At 38.6% G+C, this 25,607-nt stretch overlaps 3 protein-coding genes and 1 pseudogene across 3 annotated transcripts; all 4 read right to left on the reverse strand.

Moving 5' to 3' along the window:
• Positions 1-2,603: 2,603 nt before the first annotated feature.
• Positions 2,604-6,432, reverse strand: LOC118783658 (extracellular calcium-sensing receptor-like). The gene is made up of 4 exons (XM_036537611.1): positions 6,401-6,432; positions 5,419-5,689; positions 4,577-5,148; positions 2,604-3,240 (listed from the first exon to the last, which is right to left on the reverse strand). The coding sequence occupies exons 1-4, from the start codon at positions 6,430-6,432 to the stop codon at positions 2,604-2,606; spliced, it is 1,512 nt and encodes a 503-aa protein (XP_036393504.1).
• A 2,711-nt stretch (positions 6,433-9,143) lies between these two features.
• On the reverse strand, positions 9,144-13,388 carry LOC118783660 (extracellular calcium-sensing receptor-like). Its single transcript, XM_036537612.1, has 6 exons — positions 13,198-13,388; positions 12,261-12,549; positions 11,241-12,056; positions 10,636-10,863; positions 10,166-10,289; positions 9,144-10,078 (listed from the first exon to the last, which is right to left on the reverse strand). The coding sequence occupies exons 2-6, from the start codon at positions 12,513-12,515 to the stop codon at positions 9,144-9,146; spliced, it is 2,358 nt and encodes a 785-aa protein (XP_036393505.1). The 5' UTR covers positions 12,516-12,549; positions 13,198-13,388.
• Positions 13,389-14,269: 881 nt separating this feature from the next.
• LOC118782775 lies at positions 14,270-18,395 on the reverse strand (annotated as a pseudogene).
• A 2,605-nt stretch (positions 18,396-21,000) lies between these two features.
• LOC118782754 (extracellular calcium-sensing receptor-like) lies at positions 21,001-24,896 on the reverse strand. The gene is made up of 6 exons (XM_036536301.1): positions 24,679-24,896; positions 24,225-24,513; positions 23,212-24,027; positions 22,878-23,105; positions 22,589-22,712; positions 21,001-21,905 (listed from the first exon to the last, which is right to left on the reverse strand). The coding sequence occupies exons 1-6, from the start codon at positions 24,894-24,896 to the stop codon at positions 21,001-21,003; spliced, it is 2,580 nt and encodes an 859-aa protein (XP_036392194.1).
• Between the last annotated feature and the right edge of the window lie 711 nt (positions 24,897-25,607).

Below are 25,607 nucleotides of genomic sequence, written 5' to 3' on the forward strand. Positions count from 1 at the left end.
ATGATTCAGGCTTCAGGACACTAGTGGCTAATTTAGGTGGGGTTGTAACTACTGGAAAACAAGTGCAAATTATTTGCCCTGAAGGCACATTATTAGTAATGTAGTGGCACAGTCCAATAAACAGAGTCTGCTATGAATATATCAGCACTTCGTGCCAATCTTTTCCATCTTTTTGAATGGACTGTTTTTGTTTTTGTGTGACAGTCATGTCCATGGTGGCAGTAGGAGATTTTATATGACTGCATATATTTGCAGTGCCTAGATAGTATTTTATTAGCATTTGTTTTCCAAAATATTTATTGTTAATAAAGTGTTTTCTATAAATTAAATCTCTTTAAAGAGCTTGTCTGTGTCACAATGTTTTTTCTCTTTTTGGAATTTGGAGTAATCTTCAACTATGAATGCACCCTAAAGGAAGGAAGATACAGTATATGTACTAGGCTTTACTCATGTATGTTAGTAGTACAGAGTTACAGTACAGAGGGTTACAAATAGAAATGCTGAGTCAGGACTCCTGGGTGTCAGCACTTACTGACTGCTCAGACTCAGACTGAAAAGGTATAGGGGATAAATGATGCAAATACCAATCGATGTGACAATGTAATATTGTATGAGTTACCAACATTTAAATATTACCAATATTTAATTAGCTTACAGCAGCTTTTGTTCTGCTGTTCTTGCTTTTTTATTGGAAGTGATAGTTTGCAAAGAAAAAAAATGCAAAGTGCAGTACAATTTGAGTAAGAATCTTTCCTGTTGAAACAAACATAGCTGTAACATTTGTAAAAAAAAAACAAAAACTTTAATTCAACATAACTTAAGCTACCAAGTTAAAGAAATTGGCGACTTAATTTACGTAACTATTTCTACAGTAAGTGTTGATAGCAAACTAAGTTTTTCACATGCCACACTCAATTTAGTCAAAAATACAGTAACCTGTTGCTAAATGTAACATTCATTGAGACATATTTTCTTCATCTAAATGTGGACAATTTCACAGGTGTTGATGACAGCAACTGTCAAGAAATGTTTGAATTTCTCATAGAAACTTCATTTCTTTATTATGTAATCATGAGTTTGTGTGGTCTTTTTCGTGTTTTTATTAAGTTTCATCTTTATTTGAAAAAAAAAAAAAAAAACTTATATCCTTTAAAGTTCCAAATGAGTTCTAAATGAGTTCATGTATTAAAGAAAACCATAACACATTTATTCCAGTGACAGTAAATACATCTAAAACAAACCCTTTGGTGAATAGGGAAAGGGCTGTTGATTCATTAGTGACATTTTTATGTTTTTTGATCTTGTGACTTTGTAATTTTTCATGAAGCTGATAAAATGTCATAAAAGCATGCTGTACCAGATGCTCGGTAAAATAGGCTAAAAAATTTGCATGGGTTATTATCAGCATAGTGGCAATGAGGTAGCACATGATTTAGACCCAACAACTTAATCTTGTTTTCAGTCTATGTATTCTAGCAAAAGAAGCAATATTTTTAATATACATCTCTTTACTCTTCACATGATATACATGGATGTATACTCTCCTACTTGGCTAACTAGAGTGGCAACACGAACAAGAGGAAACGTCTGCAATTCACCAAGTTTAATCTAAACATGCCCCCTTACTTCTAATATCTTGTACACAGACAGTTAAAAACAAACACACTTAAACTTGTGGCGTATATCAGTGCCAATTAATAATAGTACTTAATAATAATTACAAAATTTCATTTTTCATTCATACCAGTAACCTATATTTAACAAGCTAGATTGATGCTGTCCTTGTTCTTAAAAAAAAAAAATCATTGGTTGTATGAACCTTTTCAAAATTAAAACTGTATATATGTTACACACAGAGTATTAATTTGCCTGCATTATTGTACACTGATATTCCAAATTGGAACTATTACAATGATGTGTATTTTTTTGGTGACGCATTTCAGTGAGTGCCATTTAGGCAGCATAGCATATAAACATACATAATATAGATATTACAAAATATGTAGAAATGACAGCCAACAGTCATTCAGACAACAATAAGTTTGCATTTTGTAAAATGTGTGACAGTGTCACTCTGTTATAGTTGCATCTGACACCAAGGACATGATGGTTAATATTGAAAAGGAACAGTAAAGGACTGGACAACTGGGGGGAAAACTGGCACATATCTAAGAGTAGTTAAAGTACTACTCTAACTTACTGAGATTATTTAATGACCTCTTGAAAGAGGAACAAGGCACTATGTTACCTGTATATACTGTATAAGAAAGAAGGGAACTGCATTCTGGTTAGTTTAACTTGCACCAAATGAAAGCCGTATCATTAGTAATATATAGCGCAATAATTCAATCATATATATTATTATTTAAAGTGGACACGTTTTATCTGAGCTCTGACAGGTAGAAATTAGTTAAAGGTAAATTCCACACAGGCACTGTGAATTATGTTTTTCCTCTCAGAGAGTTTCATTGTGTGGAATAATTGCAATAATAGTGGAAACAGACCCTTAGAGTACTCAAGACCAGGGCTTTACACAGTGCTAGATGCACTGTAAATTACTTGAAAAATTGCAAGCTCAGTTGCTTACTTATTATCATTTGCTGTTATACTGAAAGGAACCTGGCTTCACCTAAAGGCACCTTATAAGCCAGAAAAGCCAGTGCAAAGCACAAGACAGAGAGGAGACCAATATAGCCCAGCACAGCCCAGAACCCCACTGCTGATCCTACATCACACTCCAGAATGATCTTTTCTTTGTAGTGTTTCATATTCTTGTTGGGGTAAGGAGGGGATATTGTTAACCAAAGGATACAAATAAGGACCTGAATGAGAGTGAAAGCAAAAATGCTGAGTCTCTGCTGCAGAGGCCCAAACCACTTCATGACATTACTGCCTGGAAGTGTAGCCCTGAAGGCCATTAACACCACTATTGTCTTCCCCAGAACACAAGAGATGCAGAGGACAAAGGTGATCCCAAACGCTGTGTGGCGCAGCATACAGGACCAATCCAAAGGCCGTCCGATGAAGGTGAGGGAGCAAAGGAAACACAGTTTCAATGAGAAGAGCAGCAGGAATCTGAGCTCAGAGTTGTTGGCCCTGATGATTGGGGTGTTTCTGTGCCAAAATGAAATTATTCCCACTGTTGCTGTCAGGGAAATCCCAAGTATGGAAAATGCAAGAAGCATAAATCCCAGAATCCTTCCATTAAAGACGCTCTTGTGGCCATCTTCTTTTAGCCATCTGTTCAAAGGGCATGGGACATATCTACAGACAACTAAACAAAATAAATGCCAATTATCAACAAATATTGGAACAATTATAAAGAACTAAAAGAAGAAAATGATTCATGTCTTATTACATTATTTTTGAATTATTGTTGCATTGCATTATTTTTCATTATTATTATTTTCATTTTCATTATTTTTACAACACGTTTTTACAACTGTTTGCATGTAAAATATTTCAGTGTTATATGTAATAGTATGTTTATTTTAAAAATTCAGCAAAAAGCAATACTCAATACACTCTCATTATAGAGTGTTAAAAAGCATGATTAACAAAATGCTTTTGCAATTTGTAAAATGCTTGAACTCACCTGTGTGGCTCCTCACTTCCACATCCGAATACAATTCAATACAATCAAAACAGCACAGAGATTTTCTTTTGCAGCTGTCTGTGCAAAAGCACCTTGGCACCTAACAATAATGCAATGCTTTAATTACTACATACAGTACTACCACATTATAGGAATTATTAGAAAATTATTCATTATAAGAAATTGTAAAACTATTGAAATAATGTAAGTTTAGAATGGACATTTCACATTTTAATGAACAATGAAACCCCCTTCTTTTCATGTTAACACAGAGCCCCAAACTTACCTTCATTTAAACTCAAAAGTATTAAAAAGTATTTTGATATTAGACATGAGAAAAAAATTTGTACAATATTCTCTTGCTTTTAAATTAGCAAGGTAAAGGTTTTAATTTCTCATTTTTATCTATGTTGTGAAGGTACCTGCTGCTATAGAATTGGGCCAGATGCACTGCTTCTGTATTCAAAAATGATCACACTCACATATATTTGTATCAGTAGATATAGTAAAAAGTTTCTTTTGCTTTCTGCATTTAATTTACTGCATGGGCAGTCCTTACATATGTACTTGAGAGGATGAGTTATACAGTGTACAGATTTATAGAAAAACGTGCACATTCAACACATTTAGTCAAAAATGTAAGATATGATGGCCTTTTTATTGTAACAAATGCATTTTGTAACTGTTTAAAGTGGTAGATATATTATGTGTGATTTTTTGTGTATTACACAAGTATAGTATATTTAGTAATTTAAATAAGAACACAGAATTCTTACCTGCAATAGATGACATTCATATTGGCTTGGATACATATGGTTAGTGTGAACACTTTGTCTGTTGTGGAAAAAGGTGTGAACCACATGCGCCATTGCAAGCACTGCACTGAAGACATTGTTCAGGGCTTGCCGCTGAGACAGTGCAGTGCATTTACAGCACAGAGCAGTATCAGTTCTCTGAGAGACAGAGAAGCTGCAGTCAAACACTGTCTCCCAGAAAGATCTGAGGAAGGTGCTGTCAGGGGTATCAGATGGCTTCAGACTCAGCAGGAACTCAGGGAGGCCTGGGATTTGAGACTCTGTGATGGCAAAGCCCATGGCTCCCTGCAGGAGCTCCACTCTCCTGTCTGTTAATAAATCTCCACTAGTGATCCAGGATTCGCTGTCAATCCACTGTATGCCTGTGAGGTTCATCCCCTCCATTTTTTCTAAGAAACTTTTAAAGTAGGACTTGGACATGAAGGCTAAAGCAACTTTGGAAGTTGCGCTTTTTATTGCCTGAGCCATTTCAATAACTTTATTCTGTGTGTAAGTTCTGCTGAAACGCAGTATGTATTCGATGCAGATGTCCTCTTTCTTTGCTTCTCTGATAAATGCAGCTGATCCCTCTTCAGCATAGGTCCCCACACCATAAACAAGTCCCACCCAGGTCCATCCATAGTGTTTCATGAGCTGCACCAGAGCTATGATCTGGAAGTAGTCACTGGGCACTGTTCTGAAAAAGGTGGGGTATAGCTGCCTGTTGCTCAGACATTCACAGATGGCAAGGTGACTGATCTGTGCCGAAAAAAGGAAAAGCAAAGTTAATCATTGTAAACACTCCTGATAGAACTTGCATAGATACTGTATATAAAGCAGCTAAATAAGGTATTATTTTTTTTTTTTTACATTTTGGCTTTTGTAAATATTCAAATTTAATATTAAAATATGTACTGTGTTCACAGGGACTTTAGCTGCAGAATGTTGTAATGGTGATATATTTTTGAAGGGTATATTCCAAAGATTTCACTTGAATCATTAGTGCACTCAATCAAAATAGCTTCTCACCACTGGAACATGGAAGGGGGTGAGAATCTTGCTTATCGTCTGGCTGGGTCCAGATGAGGAATGGCCGATGAGAGCTTTTACTCTGGGCATGGTGCAGGTCTCGCCCTGCTGCTCCACATGACCCGTCACAGCTGCCATTGCTGCTCTCAGCAGGTTCAGGGTTCCACAGCCATTGTAGATCCTGTAGCCCAGCGTGATGCCTGGGAGCAGTTCTGATTTTCTGTTGATCTCCTGAACAGTGAAGATCACTGTCTGGGCAAACTTGAACTCTCTGTAATATGACCGGATAAATACACAGGACACAAAGGAGTGAAATTTCATTTTCTTTTCAGTTTCATGTGAATCAAACATAAACAGTGAATAAAATATTTTTGCCGAAATTAAAAAAAAAAAATAGAAGAAGAAGTCACCAGGTGTTATTGCATAAAAGAATACACACATGATTGTCATATTTTAATTTGGACATGAATCAGTGTTTAGATTCAAGAAGAGCTTTTTGAAAATTTTCAACAGCTTTTACAAAAAACACACTTGTTTTATTGCCTTCTAGTTATTCAGCAATAGTGTCTTAGTAGCTAGAAATCTAAGCAAAATGGAGGAAGCCAATGAAATGATAAACACAAAAATAGATAATGCTAATGAGAACCTGATGCTACCGCATATAAATAAAGGAGGTGTTGTCTCCTCTGCATAGTATTTTATAGATTTATTTCATTTTTATTCATTTATTTCATTTTTCACCATTTAAATTATATTTTACATTAAAATTCCTTTAATATTGAATTTATAACCCTGCTTAAAACAAAGAAATTTTGGATTATGGCATTTATGTTCTTTTGCACATTTCATATTTCGAAGGCGCTTTATGTGCATTTATTAATTCCTTGTGAAGAAATGCTATGCCAAATGAAATTATATGAACTGATCAACAGTGTATCATGAAAGTCATATTTTTGCATTTTCATCTTGAAGTGTTACTCACCCACTGGATTCTGTCTTAGATGGATTCACCATGTATTGATATATGGCAGCTTGGAAAAAGCTGTTGAAAGTGAAGATTTTTCTTTCTGTAGTCGCTCCATGTTTCAGTATTTCAGTATTTCTCCTGCTGCCCAGCAAGCTAAGGGAGGGATTCTGTGCCCTTGTCAAGAGAACGAGCAGGAAAAATCTGAGTAGTCTCATCTCAGAGTCCTATCCCTCTCATAAGCACAGTCCTAGGAAGTACACTTCCTTTTTATAGCCTCTCCTTTGTAGCACAGGTGTAAGGGAAACTGGATTTCCTGTAGAGTGACCGAATCTCAAAGGTAATCTGATTCTTTCACAAGGCAAGAAGTGCAGAAAAACAAACAACATCATCATCTGCTGAAAGTGTGAAAGTGGTCTCTGGGAGGGTCCTTTGCATATCTGTTTCCCAATCTTGTTTGCTTTTAATTGTCAGTGTGCATTCCACACTGTCAGAAATGGTCAGAAAGATATATTTATCTGTCACTGAAGGATATATTGCCACACTACAACCAAAAACTACTGATAAACATTATTTTAATGTTGGTTAGGCCTTAATTAATTGGTTGGGAGTAACCCTTACTATACATAATTAAAAAAAAAAACAATCCAGGCATGTGCTATGTAGAACATAAATTCTGCAAAATTCAGAATGGTTGAAGTGTTCAGATTCTGACAGTGATGAACACATTGAAGACACATATTGTGTAGATTGAGATTAAATACAGGGAATTGTTCTTGGAAGAGGAGCAGTGAGTGGATCAGGCCTGTGGGCCAGGAGTGAGCAGTGGAAGGGATTGGGGGGTACAACTGCTGGAGCCCCTCTGGGGGCTGGGAGAGGTTCGGCACCCAGTCGAACAGCAGGCTTAACAAAGCACCAGAGAGAATATTCAAGGCAAACCCCACTCAGCTTTCTGTACTGATGACGCAAAGCTGTACACTTGAACAGAATATGTAAACGTGTGATGCGCAGCCAAAGAAACATACATTTATGAATGTGCATGACATCTGAAAGTTCAAAGCACATACAGTTTTTTCGTGAGGAGATTTGTTTAAAATTTCATTCAGTCAAACCAATAACACAAATAGGCTCTATGCTGAATTGTGTATGAATGTTTCTCCTGAGAGATGGTCGATCATATACTTAAATTAAACTGAATTTATTTTTATGCTGGTCAAGGTCTACTGAGGAACCTTTTGAATTGTAGAAAAAAATATACATCATTGTCATAGTTGCCTCACACACACAGATACGCACACATTTATACAACAGCAAAATAAATGTAGAAAGGAATCCCTCTTCTCTCTTCTTGTCTCAGCCAGCCCTCTAGACTCCAGATGATTTTCCTGAAAATTCTGAAAATTTGTCATCATGAGCACATTACACCTGTATTGTCCTCTCTCTGTTGGCTTTTGGTTAAATTCAGGTTCAGGTATTGTATTACTTGTATTACTGTTTTACAGAAAGGTACATTGAAAGCATGAATGCAGGCCCTCTTATCATGAAGACCTGCTCCAGCTGCAGCAACCTCCCCCCATCCACATGCATTGTGGATGACAATACTTTCTGTGCTGTAGGCCCCTGCCAGTGGAACTCTCCCAATCCATCTGAAGGGAGTTCAAACTGTCTCTGTTTTGCAGTGCCTTTTGAAGATAAATACAGTATATTATTTATATGTATTAATTCATGATTTTCTAAAACCACTTTTTTAACATTGATTAAATGTTAAAATTTAATTTATAAAATGAGAGGATATATATCCCACTTATTATAAGTGGGATATATATCCACTTATTTCTTTTTAACAGCTTGTAATCCAAATACTGCTTTGCGGTATTCTCTTTGTGCATTTGATTTTCATGAAGGTGCAAGGTGAAAAATCCACAAAATAAGCAGAATTTGACAACAAAACATTTATTAATGAGGCAATGCTATAGGGCCTCCGGTTTGATGAATAGAAGATGTTATTTAGTTAAAACAACATGTACAAATACAACTTCCCATAAAAGGAAAGAAATTATACAGCTTATCATATTGAATTCAAACTGGTTCACCACATAAGTTATGCAGCACTACATAATCCTTGTTTATGAGTGATTGATATAATAATTTCTGTTGTAGTTTTGTATTACCTGAAAATGTTGGGCCCACTCATTACATTTATCAGCTTCAGGGTGTAATTTTAATTAGAGGGTGTAATTGCAATTATTTGTATTGTTCTTGAGAGAGGAATATTTATTTTGATAAAAGGTGGCTACTTTGGACTAAGTGTGCGTGTGCGCGCATTTGTGGCAGTCCTCTCAGTAGGCTGTGGTTGTGTTTACTTTAACCTGTGGTACTTTCATTACAGCAAGAGGGAATCATGCTTCACAAGTCCTCTCTAAGCCTGCAGTTCTGTTTCTCTCCACTAGAGGGGGATCTGTTCTTTGTTTTATTTTTTTCACCTCACCCACTGCCACATACTATAGGCCTCAGGTCTGCTTCCTCTTCACCGGATGCTCGCTTTCACTGCTTTACAGTACTGCATGCAATACTAATGCAATAAATAGAAAGCCAAGCTGCTAAAAGGTGGATGGGGGGGCATTTGAATGAGCTATGTTTCGTGTAAATGCTGCATTTTGAGTCTAAGAATGGGAGAAATGGAAATTTACAGTGAGAAGACAGATTAAAGTACAGTATACAGATTAAAGGCACTAACTGGAAGATGAAAAACATATAAATGTCATTGTATATAATTTTTACTACTTGTATTGCTGAATGTTTGTTTGCCTAATAAATGTTTTTTGGTGTTTTGTTCTGGTTTACATAGTATGATGTAGCACTTTGGTATGAAAATACAGAACAGTAAACCAGAACTAGAGGCTAAAATGGCAAATATTTCCACAGCTACAGTGAACTTTCCAGGTGAGCTGACATAAGCTGGTATAAAGGTGATCCATACTGCACAGAATATGAGCATGCTGAATGTGATGAATTTGGCTTCATTGAAGTTATCAGGCAGCTTACGAGCCAGAAAAGCCAGGAAAAAGCACAAGACAGAGAGGAGACCAATATAACCCAGCACAGCCCAGAACCCCACTGCTGATCCTACATCACACTCCAGAATGATCTTTTCTTTGTAGTGCTTCATGTTCATATTGGGGTAAGGAGGGGATATTGTTAACCAAAGAATACAAATGAGGACCTGAATGAGAGTGAAAGCAAAAACACTGAGTCTCTGCTGCAGAGGCCCAAACCACTTCATGACATTACTGCCTGGAAGTGTAGCCCTGAAGGCCATTAACACCACTATTGTCTTCCCCAGAACACAAGAGATGCAGAGGACAAAGGTGATCCCAAACGCTGTGTGGCGCAGCATACAGGACCACTCAGAGGGCCGACCGATGAAGGTGAGGGAGCAAAGGAAACACAGTTTCAATGAAAAGAGCAGCAGGAAACTGAGCTCAGAGTTGTTGGCCCTGACAATGGGGGTCTGTCTGTAATAGAATAAAACTGCAGCTACAGTCATTGTTAGACAGACTCCTAATAAACAAAACAAAGTCAAAATTATCCCCATTATTTCTCTATATGACAGGAATTCAACCTCTTTGATGACACATGCATGCCGTCCCTCATTGGACCAGTGATCAGGTGGGCACTTCAAGCATTCAATAGCATCTGAATTTGAAGAAAACAAAATGATTAGTGCGACAGCAAATGTTGAAATTACACAGATGAGGTATATTTGCCACCAGGTGTGTTTACCTGTGGTATTGCTGATTTCTCCCCCAGCGCAGGACACACAGTCATAGCAGCAGACGGGCCTCCCTCTCTGCACGGCTTTGCGAGTGCCTGGGGGACAGCTCTCACTGCACACTGACACAGGAACCTGGAAAACATGAGGAACAGAGCTGATACTTTATACAGTTGTAGTGCAGAAACGCCTTGTGTTTGTACACAAGGCGTTTCCACACTACATCTGTATAAATGCTGATTAAAGTAATTTTGTTTCATTTTTACATTTTATGAATGTTTTTCATCATTATGAGATTTTTTTCCATAAAAAAAGGATCATAAAGCCAAATAAATTACTTTCTAATGAGAAAACACAGAGGAGGTGCAAGTTAATCTTGCAATTACAACACATACATTATATATATTTATAATTTTACTGCATCAAGTAAGGGCAGAGGCAGCATGGCAGTATAGACCTTAGAAAAAATGAACAAATGTACCTTCTTACTGTCCCCCCCCCAGATGATGCTGACATTGTTCATAGTGAACTGCTGTCCTTTAGGTAGTGATGCATCATAGTAACCAATTGTGGCAATCTCCATCATGGTGCCTTTTACCCTTTGTAAATTAATGAGTTCATATGTGGCTGGTGAGTCTCCATTGCTGTCAAAATCAACTTTCTCTCCTTCTTTAGTTGTGAAATTCACTGTTTGTAGATAGTGCAAGACCTGTGAAATGGTAATATATTTGTAATAACATGCCAGTCAATCTGTCAGTCTGATTATGTCAGTTAGCAGGTACCTGACTGACATAATCAGAGTCTTATTATCAGAGACTGACCTGCAAGAAATGACAGTTATATTAGAAGATCATACAAAATCTTGTAACAATCTTGTACAAAAATACATCAAGAACAAATTGAACATTTATTCATATTAAAATAAAAATAATGTGGAAGTAGTCTGATACAGATCTGATTAAAAACCTCTGATGTAACCGTATATTTGCATATCTAATGAGGGGTAATGCCAGTCTGTTCTAAGATCATTTATGAAGTGATCATAAACATCTTGTGAGACTGTGACTGTGAATGTGTATTCCTCACCTGCCATGGCTGTATGTTGATGCCATCTGCACAGCTGTTACTGGGAAAGGGACCCTGGCTGTGTTCACATGTGTGCAGGTTGTGCAAGGCGTGGGCCACTGCATACACAGCTTTATACACATTGTTGGTGAATCTCAGTTCAAAAACATCTGTAAACTCATTCTGTACATCTCTCAAATGCTCAGTCCCAGTACAGAGTCTCCTTGTATCACTGATGCTGTGTGGGGTCAGAGTACAATTGAACACCGTTTCCCAGAATTCCTTGAGAAATGAGCTTTGAGGATATTGAAAGGGATGAACCTCCTGTAGAAACTTCCCCAGCCCGGGGATCCGTGCCCTTCTGACAACAAAACCCAAGGCCCCAATGAGAGCCGTGTGGCCCTCGCTGTCAGTGAGGGAGTTGTCAGTGATCCAGGCATCACTGCCGATCCATTGCAGGCCTGTAATATTCTGTCTGTGCAGCTCCTCCACCAGCACCTTGACCTCCCTATGTGTCATGAAGGCCATGATCACCTTGGAGGTGGAGTGTTTTATAACATCAACTACCCTGAGCAGCACATTGCGTGGCCCTGATTTCAGAAAGGCCTCTGAATACTCGATACATACTCCCTCCTCCTGCGCTGCCTGCACAAAGGTGGCCATCCCATTATTCCCGTAGTCGTTGTCACTTCTCACTGCTCCTACCCAGGTCCAGCCAAAGTGCTTCACCAGCTGAGCCAGTGCTCTGCTCTGGTAATAGTCACTGGGAATGGTTCTGAAGAATGAGGGGAACTCTTTCCTGTTACTCAGACAATCACATGTGGCAAAGTGGCTGATCTGTATTAACAATAAATAAAAGGCCAAAGTAAAATACCAAAAAATTATATGCAGGCAGGTGTGAAATCTGTTTCGTTCTGTAATGTTTTCACAAATCATTATTGCTTTTTTAGTCTTGAAATTTCTAAATGAACAACCTTCACAATTTAAGTGCTTTACAGAACATTTTTTAAAAAAGAAAATTCATAAAATAGAACATCTTACCACTGGTATATGAAACCTTCCAATTATCCTTGCAAATCCCATAGTGGTTGTTGATGCAGAGTGTCCTATTATGGCTTGTACCGTTTCTGGCTTAGTGCAACTCTTGCCATGAAGCATGTCCTCCTGCCCATTCACTAAAGCAATAGCAGATTTCAGAATGTTTGAATAGCCACAGGCATTGTAGATTTTGTATCCAAGGGTAAAATTTGGGAGAATATCAGGGTTCTGATTTATTTCTTCTATTGCAAAGATCATGGTCTGAGCAAATTTGAATTCTCTTAAATTTAAACTGTGGAGACAAAATATTTGTGTTATTAGCAATATAACAAACCATTCTTCATACATGTGAGCTATGTTGCATTAAAATCAAATGAGGGGGAAAAGCACAAAAATATTTTTCAAAATGTTCTAATAAGGATTTATACTCATTTATACTCAGTTTTGCACAACCTTTCTGTAATGTCTTATGGCTCCCGTTTAGGCTCACCGTTTCTCCTGTATTGTAGAGTACATTTCACATATCTCTGTCGGATACGCTATTGGTTATTTCAAATCAGTTGTGCCATGCATTAACCAGTCTGTCTTAAAAATACTTTACACTTTAGCATACCATCAGTTAATATCAAATAAAACTGTCCTCATTTAAAACACTGAATAGAATATGATTTCACAATATTTTAAAAGATAACCGAAATGGAGTTCCTGTGATCTTTGAAAATTATTGCAAAGAATGTCAATGTTGAAAAACTCGAGAGGTGGTCAAATATTCCACTGTCATTGAAAAATTGCCTTTAAATTTGCCAGAATCTAAAAAAAAAACACTAAATCTTGAAAATCATATCCTTAAAATCCTTGTCTCTTGGATGTCATGGAAAATGTACGAACCCTGACAAAATAAATGTATTTTGTTAGCATTTAAGACAACAAATGCACTCACTTATTGCACTTTGGGTCCTCCGGAAAGCTCTTGAAGGTGTGTATTTGTCCATTAGGTCCGGTGACAAATGTGAAGATTCCCCCGATGACGAGGTCCCCATCCCTGGCAAACTCTGGCGGCTCTGCTACGCCCAGCAGTCTGCACACGGGCTCCTCTGCCCGCACTAGCTGTGCACTCAGGGCCAGCTCCAGCAGCAGCCACAGCATTGCAGATGACTTCAACTGCGCTGTCCTGAAAAACCTCCCTTCCCTCACCCCTTTATATAGGAGCATCTTGCTGAGCCGTGGAGGGCCTGCTTACGCTGGCGTCTATCCTCTGCAGAAAGCGGAGTCACTGAGCTGCCCCAGGAGATGTGAAAGCCACAGGACACCCTGTGGAGGCCTGCCCCACTGTGGATCCACTCTTTTACTGATGGGTGTTATTGTCTTATTGTGGATGCCCCCCCCCACATGCTCACTAACAGGCCCCTGCTGTCCCTTATCATTATTAAATTGCAGTTAATGCACATGCACAGTAAAACATTTTCGTGTTGTTTGGATTTTACAAAATAAATTATGTATCTCAATGTACTGTATATGAAGGTACAGTTAACTAGTGTATTTTGACAGGTTGATGAATTCGTATCAGTACTGTTAATGAGCTTAGAAGCATTATTACACTTATTAAATGCACTTAAAAACTATATAGATTAACAGATATGTTGTAGGTTCTAGCATGTTGATTTTAAAGGGACTTTGATGGCATTTTGCCCATCAAATGCTTTTTTGTGTTCTTCTCTGGGGTCAGCAGAATGATGAAGCATTTTGGAGTGAAAATACAAAAAAGCAGGCCGTAGCTGGAAGCTAAAATGGCAAATATTTCCACAGCTACAGTGAACTTTCCAGGTGAGCTAAAATATGCAGGTATAAACGTAATCCAGACGGCACAGAATATGAGCATGCTGAATGTGATGAATTTGGCTTCATTGAAGTTATCAGGCAGCTTACGAGCCAGAAAAGCCAGCACAAAGCACAGGACAGAGAGGAGACCAATATAACCCAGCACAGCCCAGAACCCCACTGCTGATCCTACATCACACTCCAGAATGATCTTTTCTTTGTAGTGCTTCATATTCTTGTTTGGGAAAGGAGGGGATATTGTTAACCAAAGGATACAAATAAGGACCTGAATGAGAGTGAAAGCAAAAACGCTGAGTCTCTGCTGCAGAGGCCCAAACCACTTCATGACATTACTGCCTGGAAGTGTAGCCCTGAAGGCCATTAAGACCACTATTGTTTTCCCCAGAACACAAGAGATGCAGAGGACAAAGGTGATCCCAAACGCTGTGTGGCGCAGCATACAGGACCACTCAGAGGGCCGACCGATGAAGGTGAGGGAGCAAAGGAAACACAGTTTCAATGAGAAGAGCAGCAGGAAACTGAGCTCAGAGTTGTTGGCTTTCACAATTGGAGTGTCCTTGTGTATGAAAAATATTACAGCCACAACCATGGTTAAAGAAGCCCCAAGTAATGAAAAGATCACTAGCAGTATTCCCATGATTTCTCCAAAGTTCAGAAATTCTGTGATTTTTAAAATGCACTGATCTCGGTTTTTATTTGACCAAAATTCCATTGGACATTTGGTGCAGTCAAATGCATCTATATGGAAAGAAAATTGAGAATAGATTAGTTTCTGTAGGGCAGCTTCTAAAGGCATTTTTGTTACACTGGATTTGTGTGATTTACAAAATTCAAGTCATTAGCTGGTGTGATTTTATACAATGTGAACCAAAGCAGAGCTTTCAAGGACATTGAAAAGAGTCTTTGTAATATGAATTTACCTGACATTCAAATTAAACTGTTATTTTGTCATATGTAATTGTAAGACAAAAACATTGTTTTCTGAATCATCTTTCCTGTTTTATGTCACCTTGTTAAGAACATTAAGCTACATTGACATCTTTCAGCACACCAAATGTTTTAGTACTGTTCTTGAGACAAGGCACTGACAGTGTAGGTTATATCCTCAAATATAATTTAGAAACTGACAGACAAAAAGATAACAATGCATTTAGTATACTTTAGAATTCAAATTAAACAATACTGATGACACAATTATTAGCACATATGCATGATTCAGAAACATTTCCATACCAGTTATGTTACTGATTTCTCCCTCAGCGCAGGGCACACAGTCATAGCAGCAGATGGGCCTCCCTCTCTGCACGGCTTTGCGAGTGCCTGGGGGACAGCTCTCACTGCACACTGACACAGGAACCTACGAACAAGAAGTTTTGCCTTTTGGTAATACTTGAAGTTGGGAAGCACTAAGTCCGTATTTTTTTTCCCATTTGACTGAATACCGATTCCAGCAGGTATTTTACCAAATACTGAGCGCAAAACCTCACATAATCACACAATACAAAATCTCAAGATATTTTATAACTGTAAACATCAAACACAAAGTGAAAACAACATCTGCACTAAGAATAACAGAAAGTTGCAGGAATTGTATTGTTTGAAGTACATTGTGGTTTTGGGCTGCCAATTCAAAGATTATTGCTTGAAGTTGCATTTCACTTCTTTGTCTCTGACTTCTGTGGCATTATGGCAACTGCTATTGCTAAAATAATGGACGCCTCACTGGTGAAACAAGAGTCACTTTCATCAATATTTTTTTTGTTTCAGACACAAAAGTTCAGCTGGGTGTTCTTTCACCTACTTTCCACCACTATATATAACATATCTAATGGATAATTCTTTACTTAAATCACTGTCTTCCAAATTATTGCCACCCTAAGATTATTTTTTTTTTTCCATGACACATTGTGGCAGAAAAAAAGAAAATATACCTGCCTACAGGGTTCACACCAATGATCACTGAACCCAAATCTAAATTTCTCAGAAAATCTGAAGTATCCAGACAAATGAGAAACCTTGATTTGTAGCATCCTTAGCTATATGACAATTAACATCCCTAATATTGCAAAATTATACAAGTAAGCTGCATTTTATTACACAACTACCATAAATTCCAGTCTTACCTGGTCCTGATTATTCCCCCAGACAATGGAGACATTGTTGAGTGACAGCTGGTGGTCCGATGGTAGAAATGCATCATAGAGACCCACAGCCATAAACTCTGTCTTTCCCTCTTCATTCTGCTGCCAGTTCAGCAGCTCATACTTTGCTGCAGGGTCTCCATGCTCATCAAAGAAAACTTCTTCACCATGAATAGTAGAAAAGTGAACTCTCTTCAAGTAATTAAGAACCTAAAGGTAAATATAAAACTACTTACATTTTGTAACCACCCAAAAATAAAAAGTCAACAGGCTATGCTGTACAGAATTTTTGTGCTAAATGCTTATTTGTGGCTCACAGTGGCTTACCTTCCAAGGGTCAATGTCCTCACTCCCTTTCACACATGTGTCATTAAGCTGACTGTCTCTACAAGCATACATGTTATGCAGTGCGTGAGCTACAGCATACACTGCTTTGTAGACGTTATTGGCAATTTGCAGTTCAGAGACATCAGTGTACTGGTTTTGTACATCGCTCAAATTTTCTCTTCCAGTGCACAGATTTGTACTTTCTGTATTGTCCACTGTGGGCAGTGTACACTCAAATACAGTCTCCCATAGCATGTTGTAAATGGGTATACTGGCAGATGGATGGACATTGAGCAGAAATTCTCTCAAGCCTCTGATTTTAGCTTTAGGGATCGCAAACCCCATTGAACCTCTCAGAATGTGCTGCCATTCGCCAGTGGCGATGTTGGAGTCTGAAATCCAGGATTCACTGCCAATCCACTGCAAGCCGGTGACGTTCTGCTGAGATAGCTCCCTTAACAAAACCTCCATGTCAGAGTAGGAGACAAAGGCCACAATAACCTTGGAAGTGGACCTCTTTATAATGTCAGCTATTCTGACAATACGGTCTCTGGGATCAGTTCTGAAGAAAGCCTCAGAGTACTCCACACAGATTCCCTCTTCTTTGGCAGCTTTCACAAAGGTGGCCATCCCGTTATTCCCATAGTCATTGTCACTGCATAAAGCACCAACCCAGGTCCAGCCAAAGTGCTTCACTAGCCTGGCCAGTGCTGTGCTCTGGTAATAATCACTGGGAATTGTTCTGAGAAATGATGGATATTTGATTTTGTCACTGAGACATGCACAGGTAGCAAAGTGACTGATCTACAAAGGTAGGGAAATAAAAAAGCAATTAAGCATAGGTAGACAGTGAATGCTGTCCACTTGGAATCTGTTCCCTCACTCACACCACAGAATTATGTCCGTAGCCCACTCTATCAGGGAAATGGTGTTTTAAGTCTGGAACACACATTGTAAAAGTTGGCATTAACTTACCACTGGTATGTTCAATGGCCCGATGGATGCAGAAATTGCTATAGTCGGTGTCGAGGATGTTTCTGCTATGATGGCTTGGACTATCTCTGGTCTGGAGCATGTAGTGTTTTGAGTAGATCCTTCATGGCCATTTATCAAAGACATTGCGGACCTTACAGCCAGCGCTATAGAACCACAGGAGTCATAAATCTTATAGCCCAGGGAGATGCCAGGGAGGATTTTACTGTTGTTATTGATCTCTTCAATGGCAAAAACCATAGTCTGGGCATTTTGAAATTCTCTGAGGCTTAAACTAGATGGAAAAAGAAACAACTTGTAAGGACTGGACATAAACAAGAAGCAAGTAGGGAAGTTTTAAAACCGCACTGAATAGATGTACATCTGCAAGGGCTGTGTATCATTATTGATGGAAGATCAGAAATCTGACCAAAGAAATTCCAGGCATGAGAGTTGTGTGTTTTTTGAGAATATGAAAAAATGAAAAGATGGGAGTTTACTACAATCAACCTTCAATGGAAAGACAGATTTCTAATTTCTAAGCAGTTTAGAGTTCTGTTCTGCTCTGTATTGCTCCTGTCATTTGTATTTGTAGAATACATGATTTTTAAAAAATGTGCATGCAGGACTGTTATTTTCTTGGCTTTCCTACAGTACATAATGAGATTAGTATAATCCCAATTGTGAAAAAAAGCCTGACGTACCTTTTGCATTGTGGTGGCTCTGGCTCCTTGGAGAAAGTGGGTTTGCTCTCGACCCAGGTGTTGTGGAAGGAAAAGATCCCTCCAATGATGATATCTCCATCCTTTTGGAGCTGTGGGTATTCAGGCCTCCCACGCAGTCTGCAGGAGTCATCCTCTGCCCGCACCAGCAGGGCCAGCAGCCACATCTGTAAAAGCAGCATGGCCAATTCACAATCACTTGTTCTCTGGCTGGGCCATTTATAGAGCTATGGGTGGGACCTCTCAGGGCTGAAATCAGAGACATAATACGTAACTTTATTAATCCACAATGATACAGGAGTGCCATGGCACCCCTAGTGAGCTGAAATTACCTAGAAGGGGAGAGCATGGTTCATTGTATGGCCCACGCACAGTAATACTTTTGCAGAAGGGCTACTGCTGTAAAAAGGATAAAACAATTTACATTGTGCAATTTTGATGTAGAAAAGGACAGCAAAATCTTTACACTTTGGGGGAAGAGGGTAGAGCCCTTTTTGCCAAATAATTATGCTTTCAATATAATTGTGCTATATAAATAAAATGTATAGTCTGTAAACAGCATTATTATGCCTAGCTGTCTGGAAAATAATATAAAAACAAAACTCCAGCAGAGGAAGGATCACACGTAAATACAGGAACTGGAGTCTTTAGCTGTCTCAAGGCCATTCACAGGGAAGCAGTAGAAATGCCACCCAGGAGTGGCACCGAAGCATGCCCATCTATGTTGTAGAACAACACAAAGAAAGATGAATCAAATCTGAAAATAATTGTACATGTGTTTTGTGCTTTATTTTATGCAATCAACTGAAATACATGGAAACAAATTCATTTCATTTATTTATTACTTTACATAGTATTATTATGGTGTTTATTTGTTACATTTACTAATTTTATTTGTTTTTTTTTTTTTAAGGTACAGGCATTCTGCTGAAATATGTACTTCATGTAGTTATTTTGCTGTCGGTGTATTGGTGAGGAGTCTGCTGCTATAGACAGCTTTGTTTCCTGCAGGTGAGTCATGCAGCTGTAGATGTCACTGCGGGACATGGCCCCAGGGGTGAAACTGAGCAGAGGTGAACCTGCAGACGGGCAGGCTCACCTTATACCAGCCCATCAGTGTATGCTCAGCATTTCTTGCAATAAAATTACAGAAGCAGCCAGCACCGCAGGATTCACACTGTATCACACTATATCAACATTATATCATCATTAACAATAACATCTTAAAAATGTATGTGCACTAAAAATTATATAAAATTAAATGCTTAAGAATTATATTTGGGAAGCTAGCTTTGTTTGTGCATTTGATTTCATTTAAAATAATGAACTGCTTTTTAGCTTGTTTGTTTGTTTCATTTTTAAGTTGGTGTGGCAGTGCAATATAATGGTAAGAAGCAGGGCTTGTAACCAGTTCAATTCCCTGCTGGGGCACTGCTGTTGTATCCATGAGTGTGGTACCCAGGGGTGTTCCTAGCTATTGAAAAGATCAAGGAGCTTGAAAAAGTCAAGTTTGCCTGGGGCTTGTCTTTTTTTTTTTTTTTTTTTTGAAGGCAGATCGGCATCGGTAGGTTGGAGAGGTCATATCTACCTTTATAATAAATAAATATTATCATTCCTTCAGATGCTTTTGTGTTTTGCTATACACACCTCCTTTTTCAGGGTGAAAATATTTGGGGCTAGGCTTAAAATATTCGGGGCTATAGCCGCTGGTGGTACCTAAACCAAAACTACCTCAGTAAATATATAGCTGTATAAATGGATAACATGTAGATTTGCTAACTTATGTAGGTCGCTCTGGAAAAGAGGATCTGCTAAATGTACTGTAAATTTTATACACAACAGTGAATGTTTCACACTTCAGTACAGATGTGAAATGAAATGCTGCAGAATGGAGGGGATAAGATTTACCATGTTTTTGTAACCATGTGAAGGGCTGCCTCATTTTATGTTTACAGGTAATTGTTAAATTGTTTGCCATTGTCAAGGTGAAGAATGTTTGGGAGAGTGTAACCTTGTGCACTCTTTTTACCTGTGTTCACAGTGAGGTTAACTCATTACTAAAATATAAGAAAAGTTTGGTTCATATTAGACAGTAAGGCAACGCAATATACAGCATGTGTCTTGACACAAGTAAAAATCTATATTATTTAGAATACCATATTCCCTTCCTACACTGTACAGAAGCATATTCAAACAGCAAGATAATTTTGGAATCACTATGGTGTCAAAAATTGGACATTTAGCGTTATGATGGTGAAGTTTATTTTGTCTGTGAACAGTCTGTCTCTCCAAAAGGAGTATATCTCAAAACCACTAGCCTGCTTAGTATATATAGTAATGTCATTATCAGAACAGCATTAATCATTAGCATATCAGGAGGCCATTTAACCTTATAAATGCAAAAGCTATAGCCTAAACACTACAGAGACATTCAAATGTTTTTTTTTTTTTTTTTAATCAAATTCATAATATATACCACCAAACCACAATGTTTGTATGGGCATTTGTTTAATTTTTTTTATATGCAACTAATTGTAAAAATTGTAGACAAAAAAGACAATTATGTGTTTTCATCCAAGCCAAAAAAAATGGTGTCATGAAATTATAGTGTACTGTCTCTTTTGTTTAGTTTTGATTTATTCAGCGAAAATATATTTTTCCAAATTGCTTTATTTTGCATCTTTGCATGCATATTTTCACACTAGAACATATCTTTAAAATTACCCATATATGAAGATATATTTAATGTGATGTTTTTCCCATTAAATGTTTTTTGGTATTCTTTTCAGGTTTAAATAATATCAGGTAACATTTTGGTATGAAGATACAGAAGAGTAAACCAGAACTAGAGGCTAAAATGGCAAATATTTCCACAGCTACAGTGAACTTTCCAGGTGAGCTGACATAAGCTGGTATAAAGGTGATCCAGACTGCACAGAATATGAGCATGCTGAATGTGATGAATTTGGCTTCATTGAAGTTATCAGGCAGCTTACGAGCCAGAAAAGCCAGCACAAAGCACAAGACAGAGAGGAGACCAATATACCCCAGTACAGCCCAGAACCCCACTGCTGATCCTACATCACACTCCAGAATGATCTTTTCTTTGTAGTACTGCATATTCTTGTTGGGGAAAGGAGGGGATATTGTTAACCAAAGTATACAAATAAGGACCTGAATGAGAGTGAAAGTAAAAACACTGAGTCTCTGCTGCAGAGGCCCAAACCACTTCATGACATTACTGCCTGGAAGTGTAGCCCTGAAGGCCATTAAGACCACTATTGTTTTCCCCAGAACACAAGAGATGCAGAGGACAAAGGTGATTCCAAACGCTGTGTGGCGCAGCATACAGGACCACTCAGAGGGCCGACCGATGAAGGTGAGGGAGCAAAGGAAACACAGTTTCAATGAGAAGAGCAGCAGGAAACTGAGCTCAGAGTTGTTGGCCCTGACAATGGGAGTGTCTCTATAACAGTAAAAAATCAATGCTGTCAATGTGGTGAAAAGGACTCCAATCAAGGAAAATAATACTAATAGTATTCCCATGATTTCTCCATATGATAAGAATTCAATTTCCTTTAAAACACATGTATCTCTTCTTATGTTGGACCAGTAGTCAAGTGGACACTTCATACAATCAACTGCATCTACATAAAAAACATAACAGGTTGTTAGTATATATGTTTAAGTGAGTCTCAGTTTTCACTTTCAATTATATGAGATATGCATTTGCAGCACAATTGCACTGCAATTACAGTAAAGCTTAGGCTAACTAAATAGGGGGCCAGCTTTGCAGCAGTGTGGCATAGGGGTTAAGCAGCAGGATTTCTAACACAAAGGGTTCCTGGTTTGATTCCTGCTTAGGACACAATAAATATCCAGTTTTATTAATGAGTAACATAACATAAAAATTATGGACATGAGCATCAGCAAGCTAAAAAAATTAAATGGCTGCAATTAATGTAACTCTTTTCAGTACACACAGGGAATCATGGTTTATTCATTAAGTTGTAAGATATAAGCCCTGGAAGTCTATTGAAACTCTTGAATGATGGAATTTGAATGTTCTATTGAGGACACATGTACATTAAGGCAATTACATGAAGGCATTTATGCCAAGCATTAATCAGTTTGTATCATAAGGGCCTGGGACACTTTTTCAAATACTTCACTTTTTCCACTTTTCCTGAAAGGCATCAAATATAATTCAGTCAGTTTTAAAATAAAGCAGTATTTAACTGGAAATGTAGATTAAATAATATTATGGCAAATACTGATAAATATTGAGAGAACAACCCTAGTTGCCTTTAAATAGATCTGTTTGGCGCACCTGTGGTATTGCTGATTTCTCCCTCAGGGCAGGGCACACAGTCATAGCAGCAGACGGGCCTCCCTTTCTGCACGGCTTTGCGAGTGCCTGGGGGACAGCTCTCACTGCACACTGACACAGGAACCTAGAAAACATAAATATAAATGAACCAACATATCAGCACTCAGCTTTTTGTGCTGTGAGTGTCAAGTACATTTTTTTATTAGAAGTAATACCTATCAGATGTACACTTTTTTGTTAAAGGATGACTATTATTCACAAAAAGGAAATAGTACTCTGGAAGTATTACCTTCTCATTGCCTCCTCCCCAGATGATGCTGACATTATTCATAGTGAACTGCTGTCCTTTAGGTTGTGATGCATCATAGTAACCAATTGTGGCAATCTCCATCAAGGTTCCTTCTGCACTTTGTAAATTAATGAGTTCATATGTGGCTGGTGAGTCTCCATTGCTGTCAAAATACACACTCTCTCCATCTTTAGTTTTAAAATTCACAGTTTGTAGATAGTGCAAGACCTGTTAATGTGAAATGACAATGTAAGTAATAATATTTCAGTCAGTTTCTCAGTCTGATTATGTCAGTTAGCGGGTGAGATTGTGACTGTGAATGTGTATTCCTCACCTGCCATGGCTGTATGTTGATGCCATCTGCACAACTGTTACTGGGAAAGGGACCCTGGCTGTGTTCACATGTGTGCAGGTTGTGCAAGGCGTGGGCCACTGCATACACAGCTTTATACACATTGTTGGTGAATCTCAGTTCTGAAACATCTGTAAACTCATTCTGTATATCTCTCAAATGCTCAGTCCCAGTACAGAGTCTCCTTGTATCACTGATGCTGTGTGGGGTCAGAGTACAATTGAACACCGTTTCCCAGAATTCCCTGAGAAATGAGCTTTGAGGATATTGAGAGGGATGGACCTCCTGTAGAAACTGCCCCAGCCCGGGGATCCGTGCCCTTCTGACAACAAAACCCAAGGCCCCAATGAGAGCCGTGTGGCCCTCGCTGTCAGCGAGGGAGTTGTCAGTGATCCAGGCATCACTGCCGATCCATTGCAGGCCTGTAATATTCTGTCTGTGCAGCTCCTCCACCAGCACCTTGACCTCCCTATGTGTCATGAAGGCCATGATCACCTTGGAGGTGGAGTGTTTTATAACATCAACTACCCTGAGCAGCACATTGCGTGGCCCTGATTTCAGAAAGGCCTCTGAATACTCGATACATACTCCCTCCTCCTGCGCTGCCTGCACAAAGGTGGCCATCCCATTAATCCCATAGTCATTGTCACTGCTAATGGCCCCAACCCAGGTCCAGCCAAAGTGCTTCACCAGCTGAGCCAGTGCTCTGCTCTGGTAATAGTCACTGGGAATGGTTCTGAAGAATGAGGGGAACTCTTTCCTGTTGCTCAGACAATCACATGTGGCAAAGTGGCTGATCTGTATTAACAATAAAAGAATTATAAAAAGACCAAAATACATAAGCAGACAGGTGTGAGATCTGTTGCGTTCTGTAGAGTAACATTTCATGAATCATTATTGCTTTTTAGCCTTGAAATTTCTAAATGAACAGCCTTCACAAATTACATGTGTTATAGAACACTAAAAACGACAGTACATAAAATAGGACATCTTACCACTGGTATATGAAACCTTCCAATTATCCTTGCAAATCCCAAAGTGGGTGTTGATCCAGAGTGTCCTATTATGGCTTGGACTGTGTCTGGCTTAGTGCAGCCCTTTGTGTTGATTATTTCTGCTTGGCCATTAACCAAAGCCATTGCGGCTCTCAGTATGTCCATAGAACCACAGTCGTTGTAGATCTTGTATCCCAGGGTGACGTCCGGCAGAATCTCAGTGTTTCTGTTTATTTCCTCTATTGCAAAGATCATTGCATAAGCAAATTTGAATTCTCTGAAATTCAGACTGAAAACATTGCATCAATTACAACAGTTTTCTTACATGCGTCATCAAATGTTAACTTTGTGAACTTTACACATTCACATACATTTATTTTTTTAGTGTGCCACAAAAATCTTTTCAATTTTATGCTCAAAACAATATTTTGAAATTCAGCTGTACTGTACGTACTCTTTGCACGGCCGCGGTGTTGGTGGTGTTTGAAAGGTGTCTATGTAAAAATCCTGCCCGGTGTGAAAGGAGAAGATTCCCCCGATGACGAGGTCCCCATCCCTGGCAAACTCTGGCTGCTCCGCTACGCCCAGCAGTCTGCACACGGGCTCCTCTGCCCGCACTAGCTGTGCACTCAGGGCCAGCTTCAGCAGCAGCCACAGCGGGAGAAGCATCATGGGGCTCCTTCACATATAGTCACAGCACGGAGCATATGGCTGCCTTTATATACGTTCAGCAGCACAGCAGCTGATGAGATCAGGCCACTTTTTGGTGATTCTCCAGCGGGGGGTGGCTGTCAGTGGTGATGCCTCCAGAGGGACACACACAATGCCAAACAACAGCCAACTGAGGCTTTGAACCATGCAGGAGGCACATGGCTATTAATTATCTTCAATGTGCTGTTTTTGGTGCATATTGTTTTACATCAGATGCTACTCTCTTTATCTTGTTTTTGTGTTTGTATGGAGTTGTTAGGAGGTCTTTGATCATTGTGGGTTGAGTGTTGGTTGACTGCAAATTGCAAATCTGAGGTTGTGATTATGTTTGTATATTCAGGCTCATGCACCTCACAATGCTCACATAATTCTTTCAGAATTAAATGCTTGGGCTTGGTAAATAAGTCAGTTTAGCCACTGAATGAAGTTACATCACTTAAAACTGAAATATACAGAGAACACAATAGCCATCAGAACTAAATTAGACAATTTCCTTAGTCTCAAGGGATCTTTCTCTTCAATAAGTGTTGTTTTTGAGGGTCTCAGAAAGCCAGAAAGACTTTATGTAATGAACCAATTCTCTGATAGCTTTGTTCTTTAATTTATGTTCTTTTAATAATTTAAAAAATAATATTTAATAATAATATTTTTGCTAGAAAGTATTTTGTTGTC

The sequence above is a fragment of the Megalops cyprinoides genome, chromosome 9 (genome assembly GCF_013368585.1).
Source record: "Megalops cyprinoides isolate fMegCyp1 chromosome 9, fMegCyp1.pri, whole genome shotgun sequence".
Lineage (NCBI taxonomy): Eukaryota > Metazoa > Chordata > Actinopteri > Elopiformes > Megalopidae > Megalops > Megalops cyprinoides.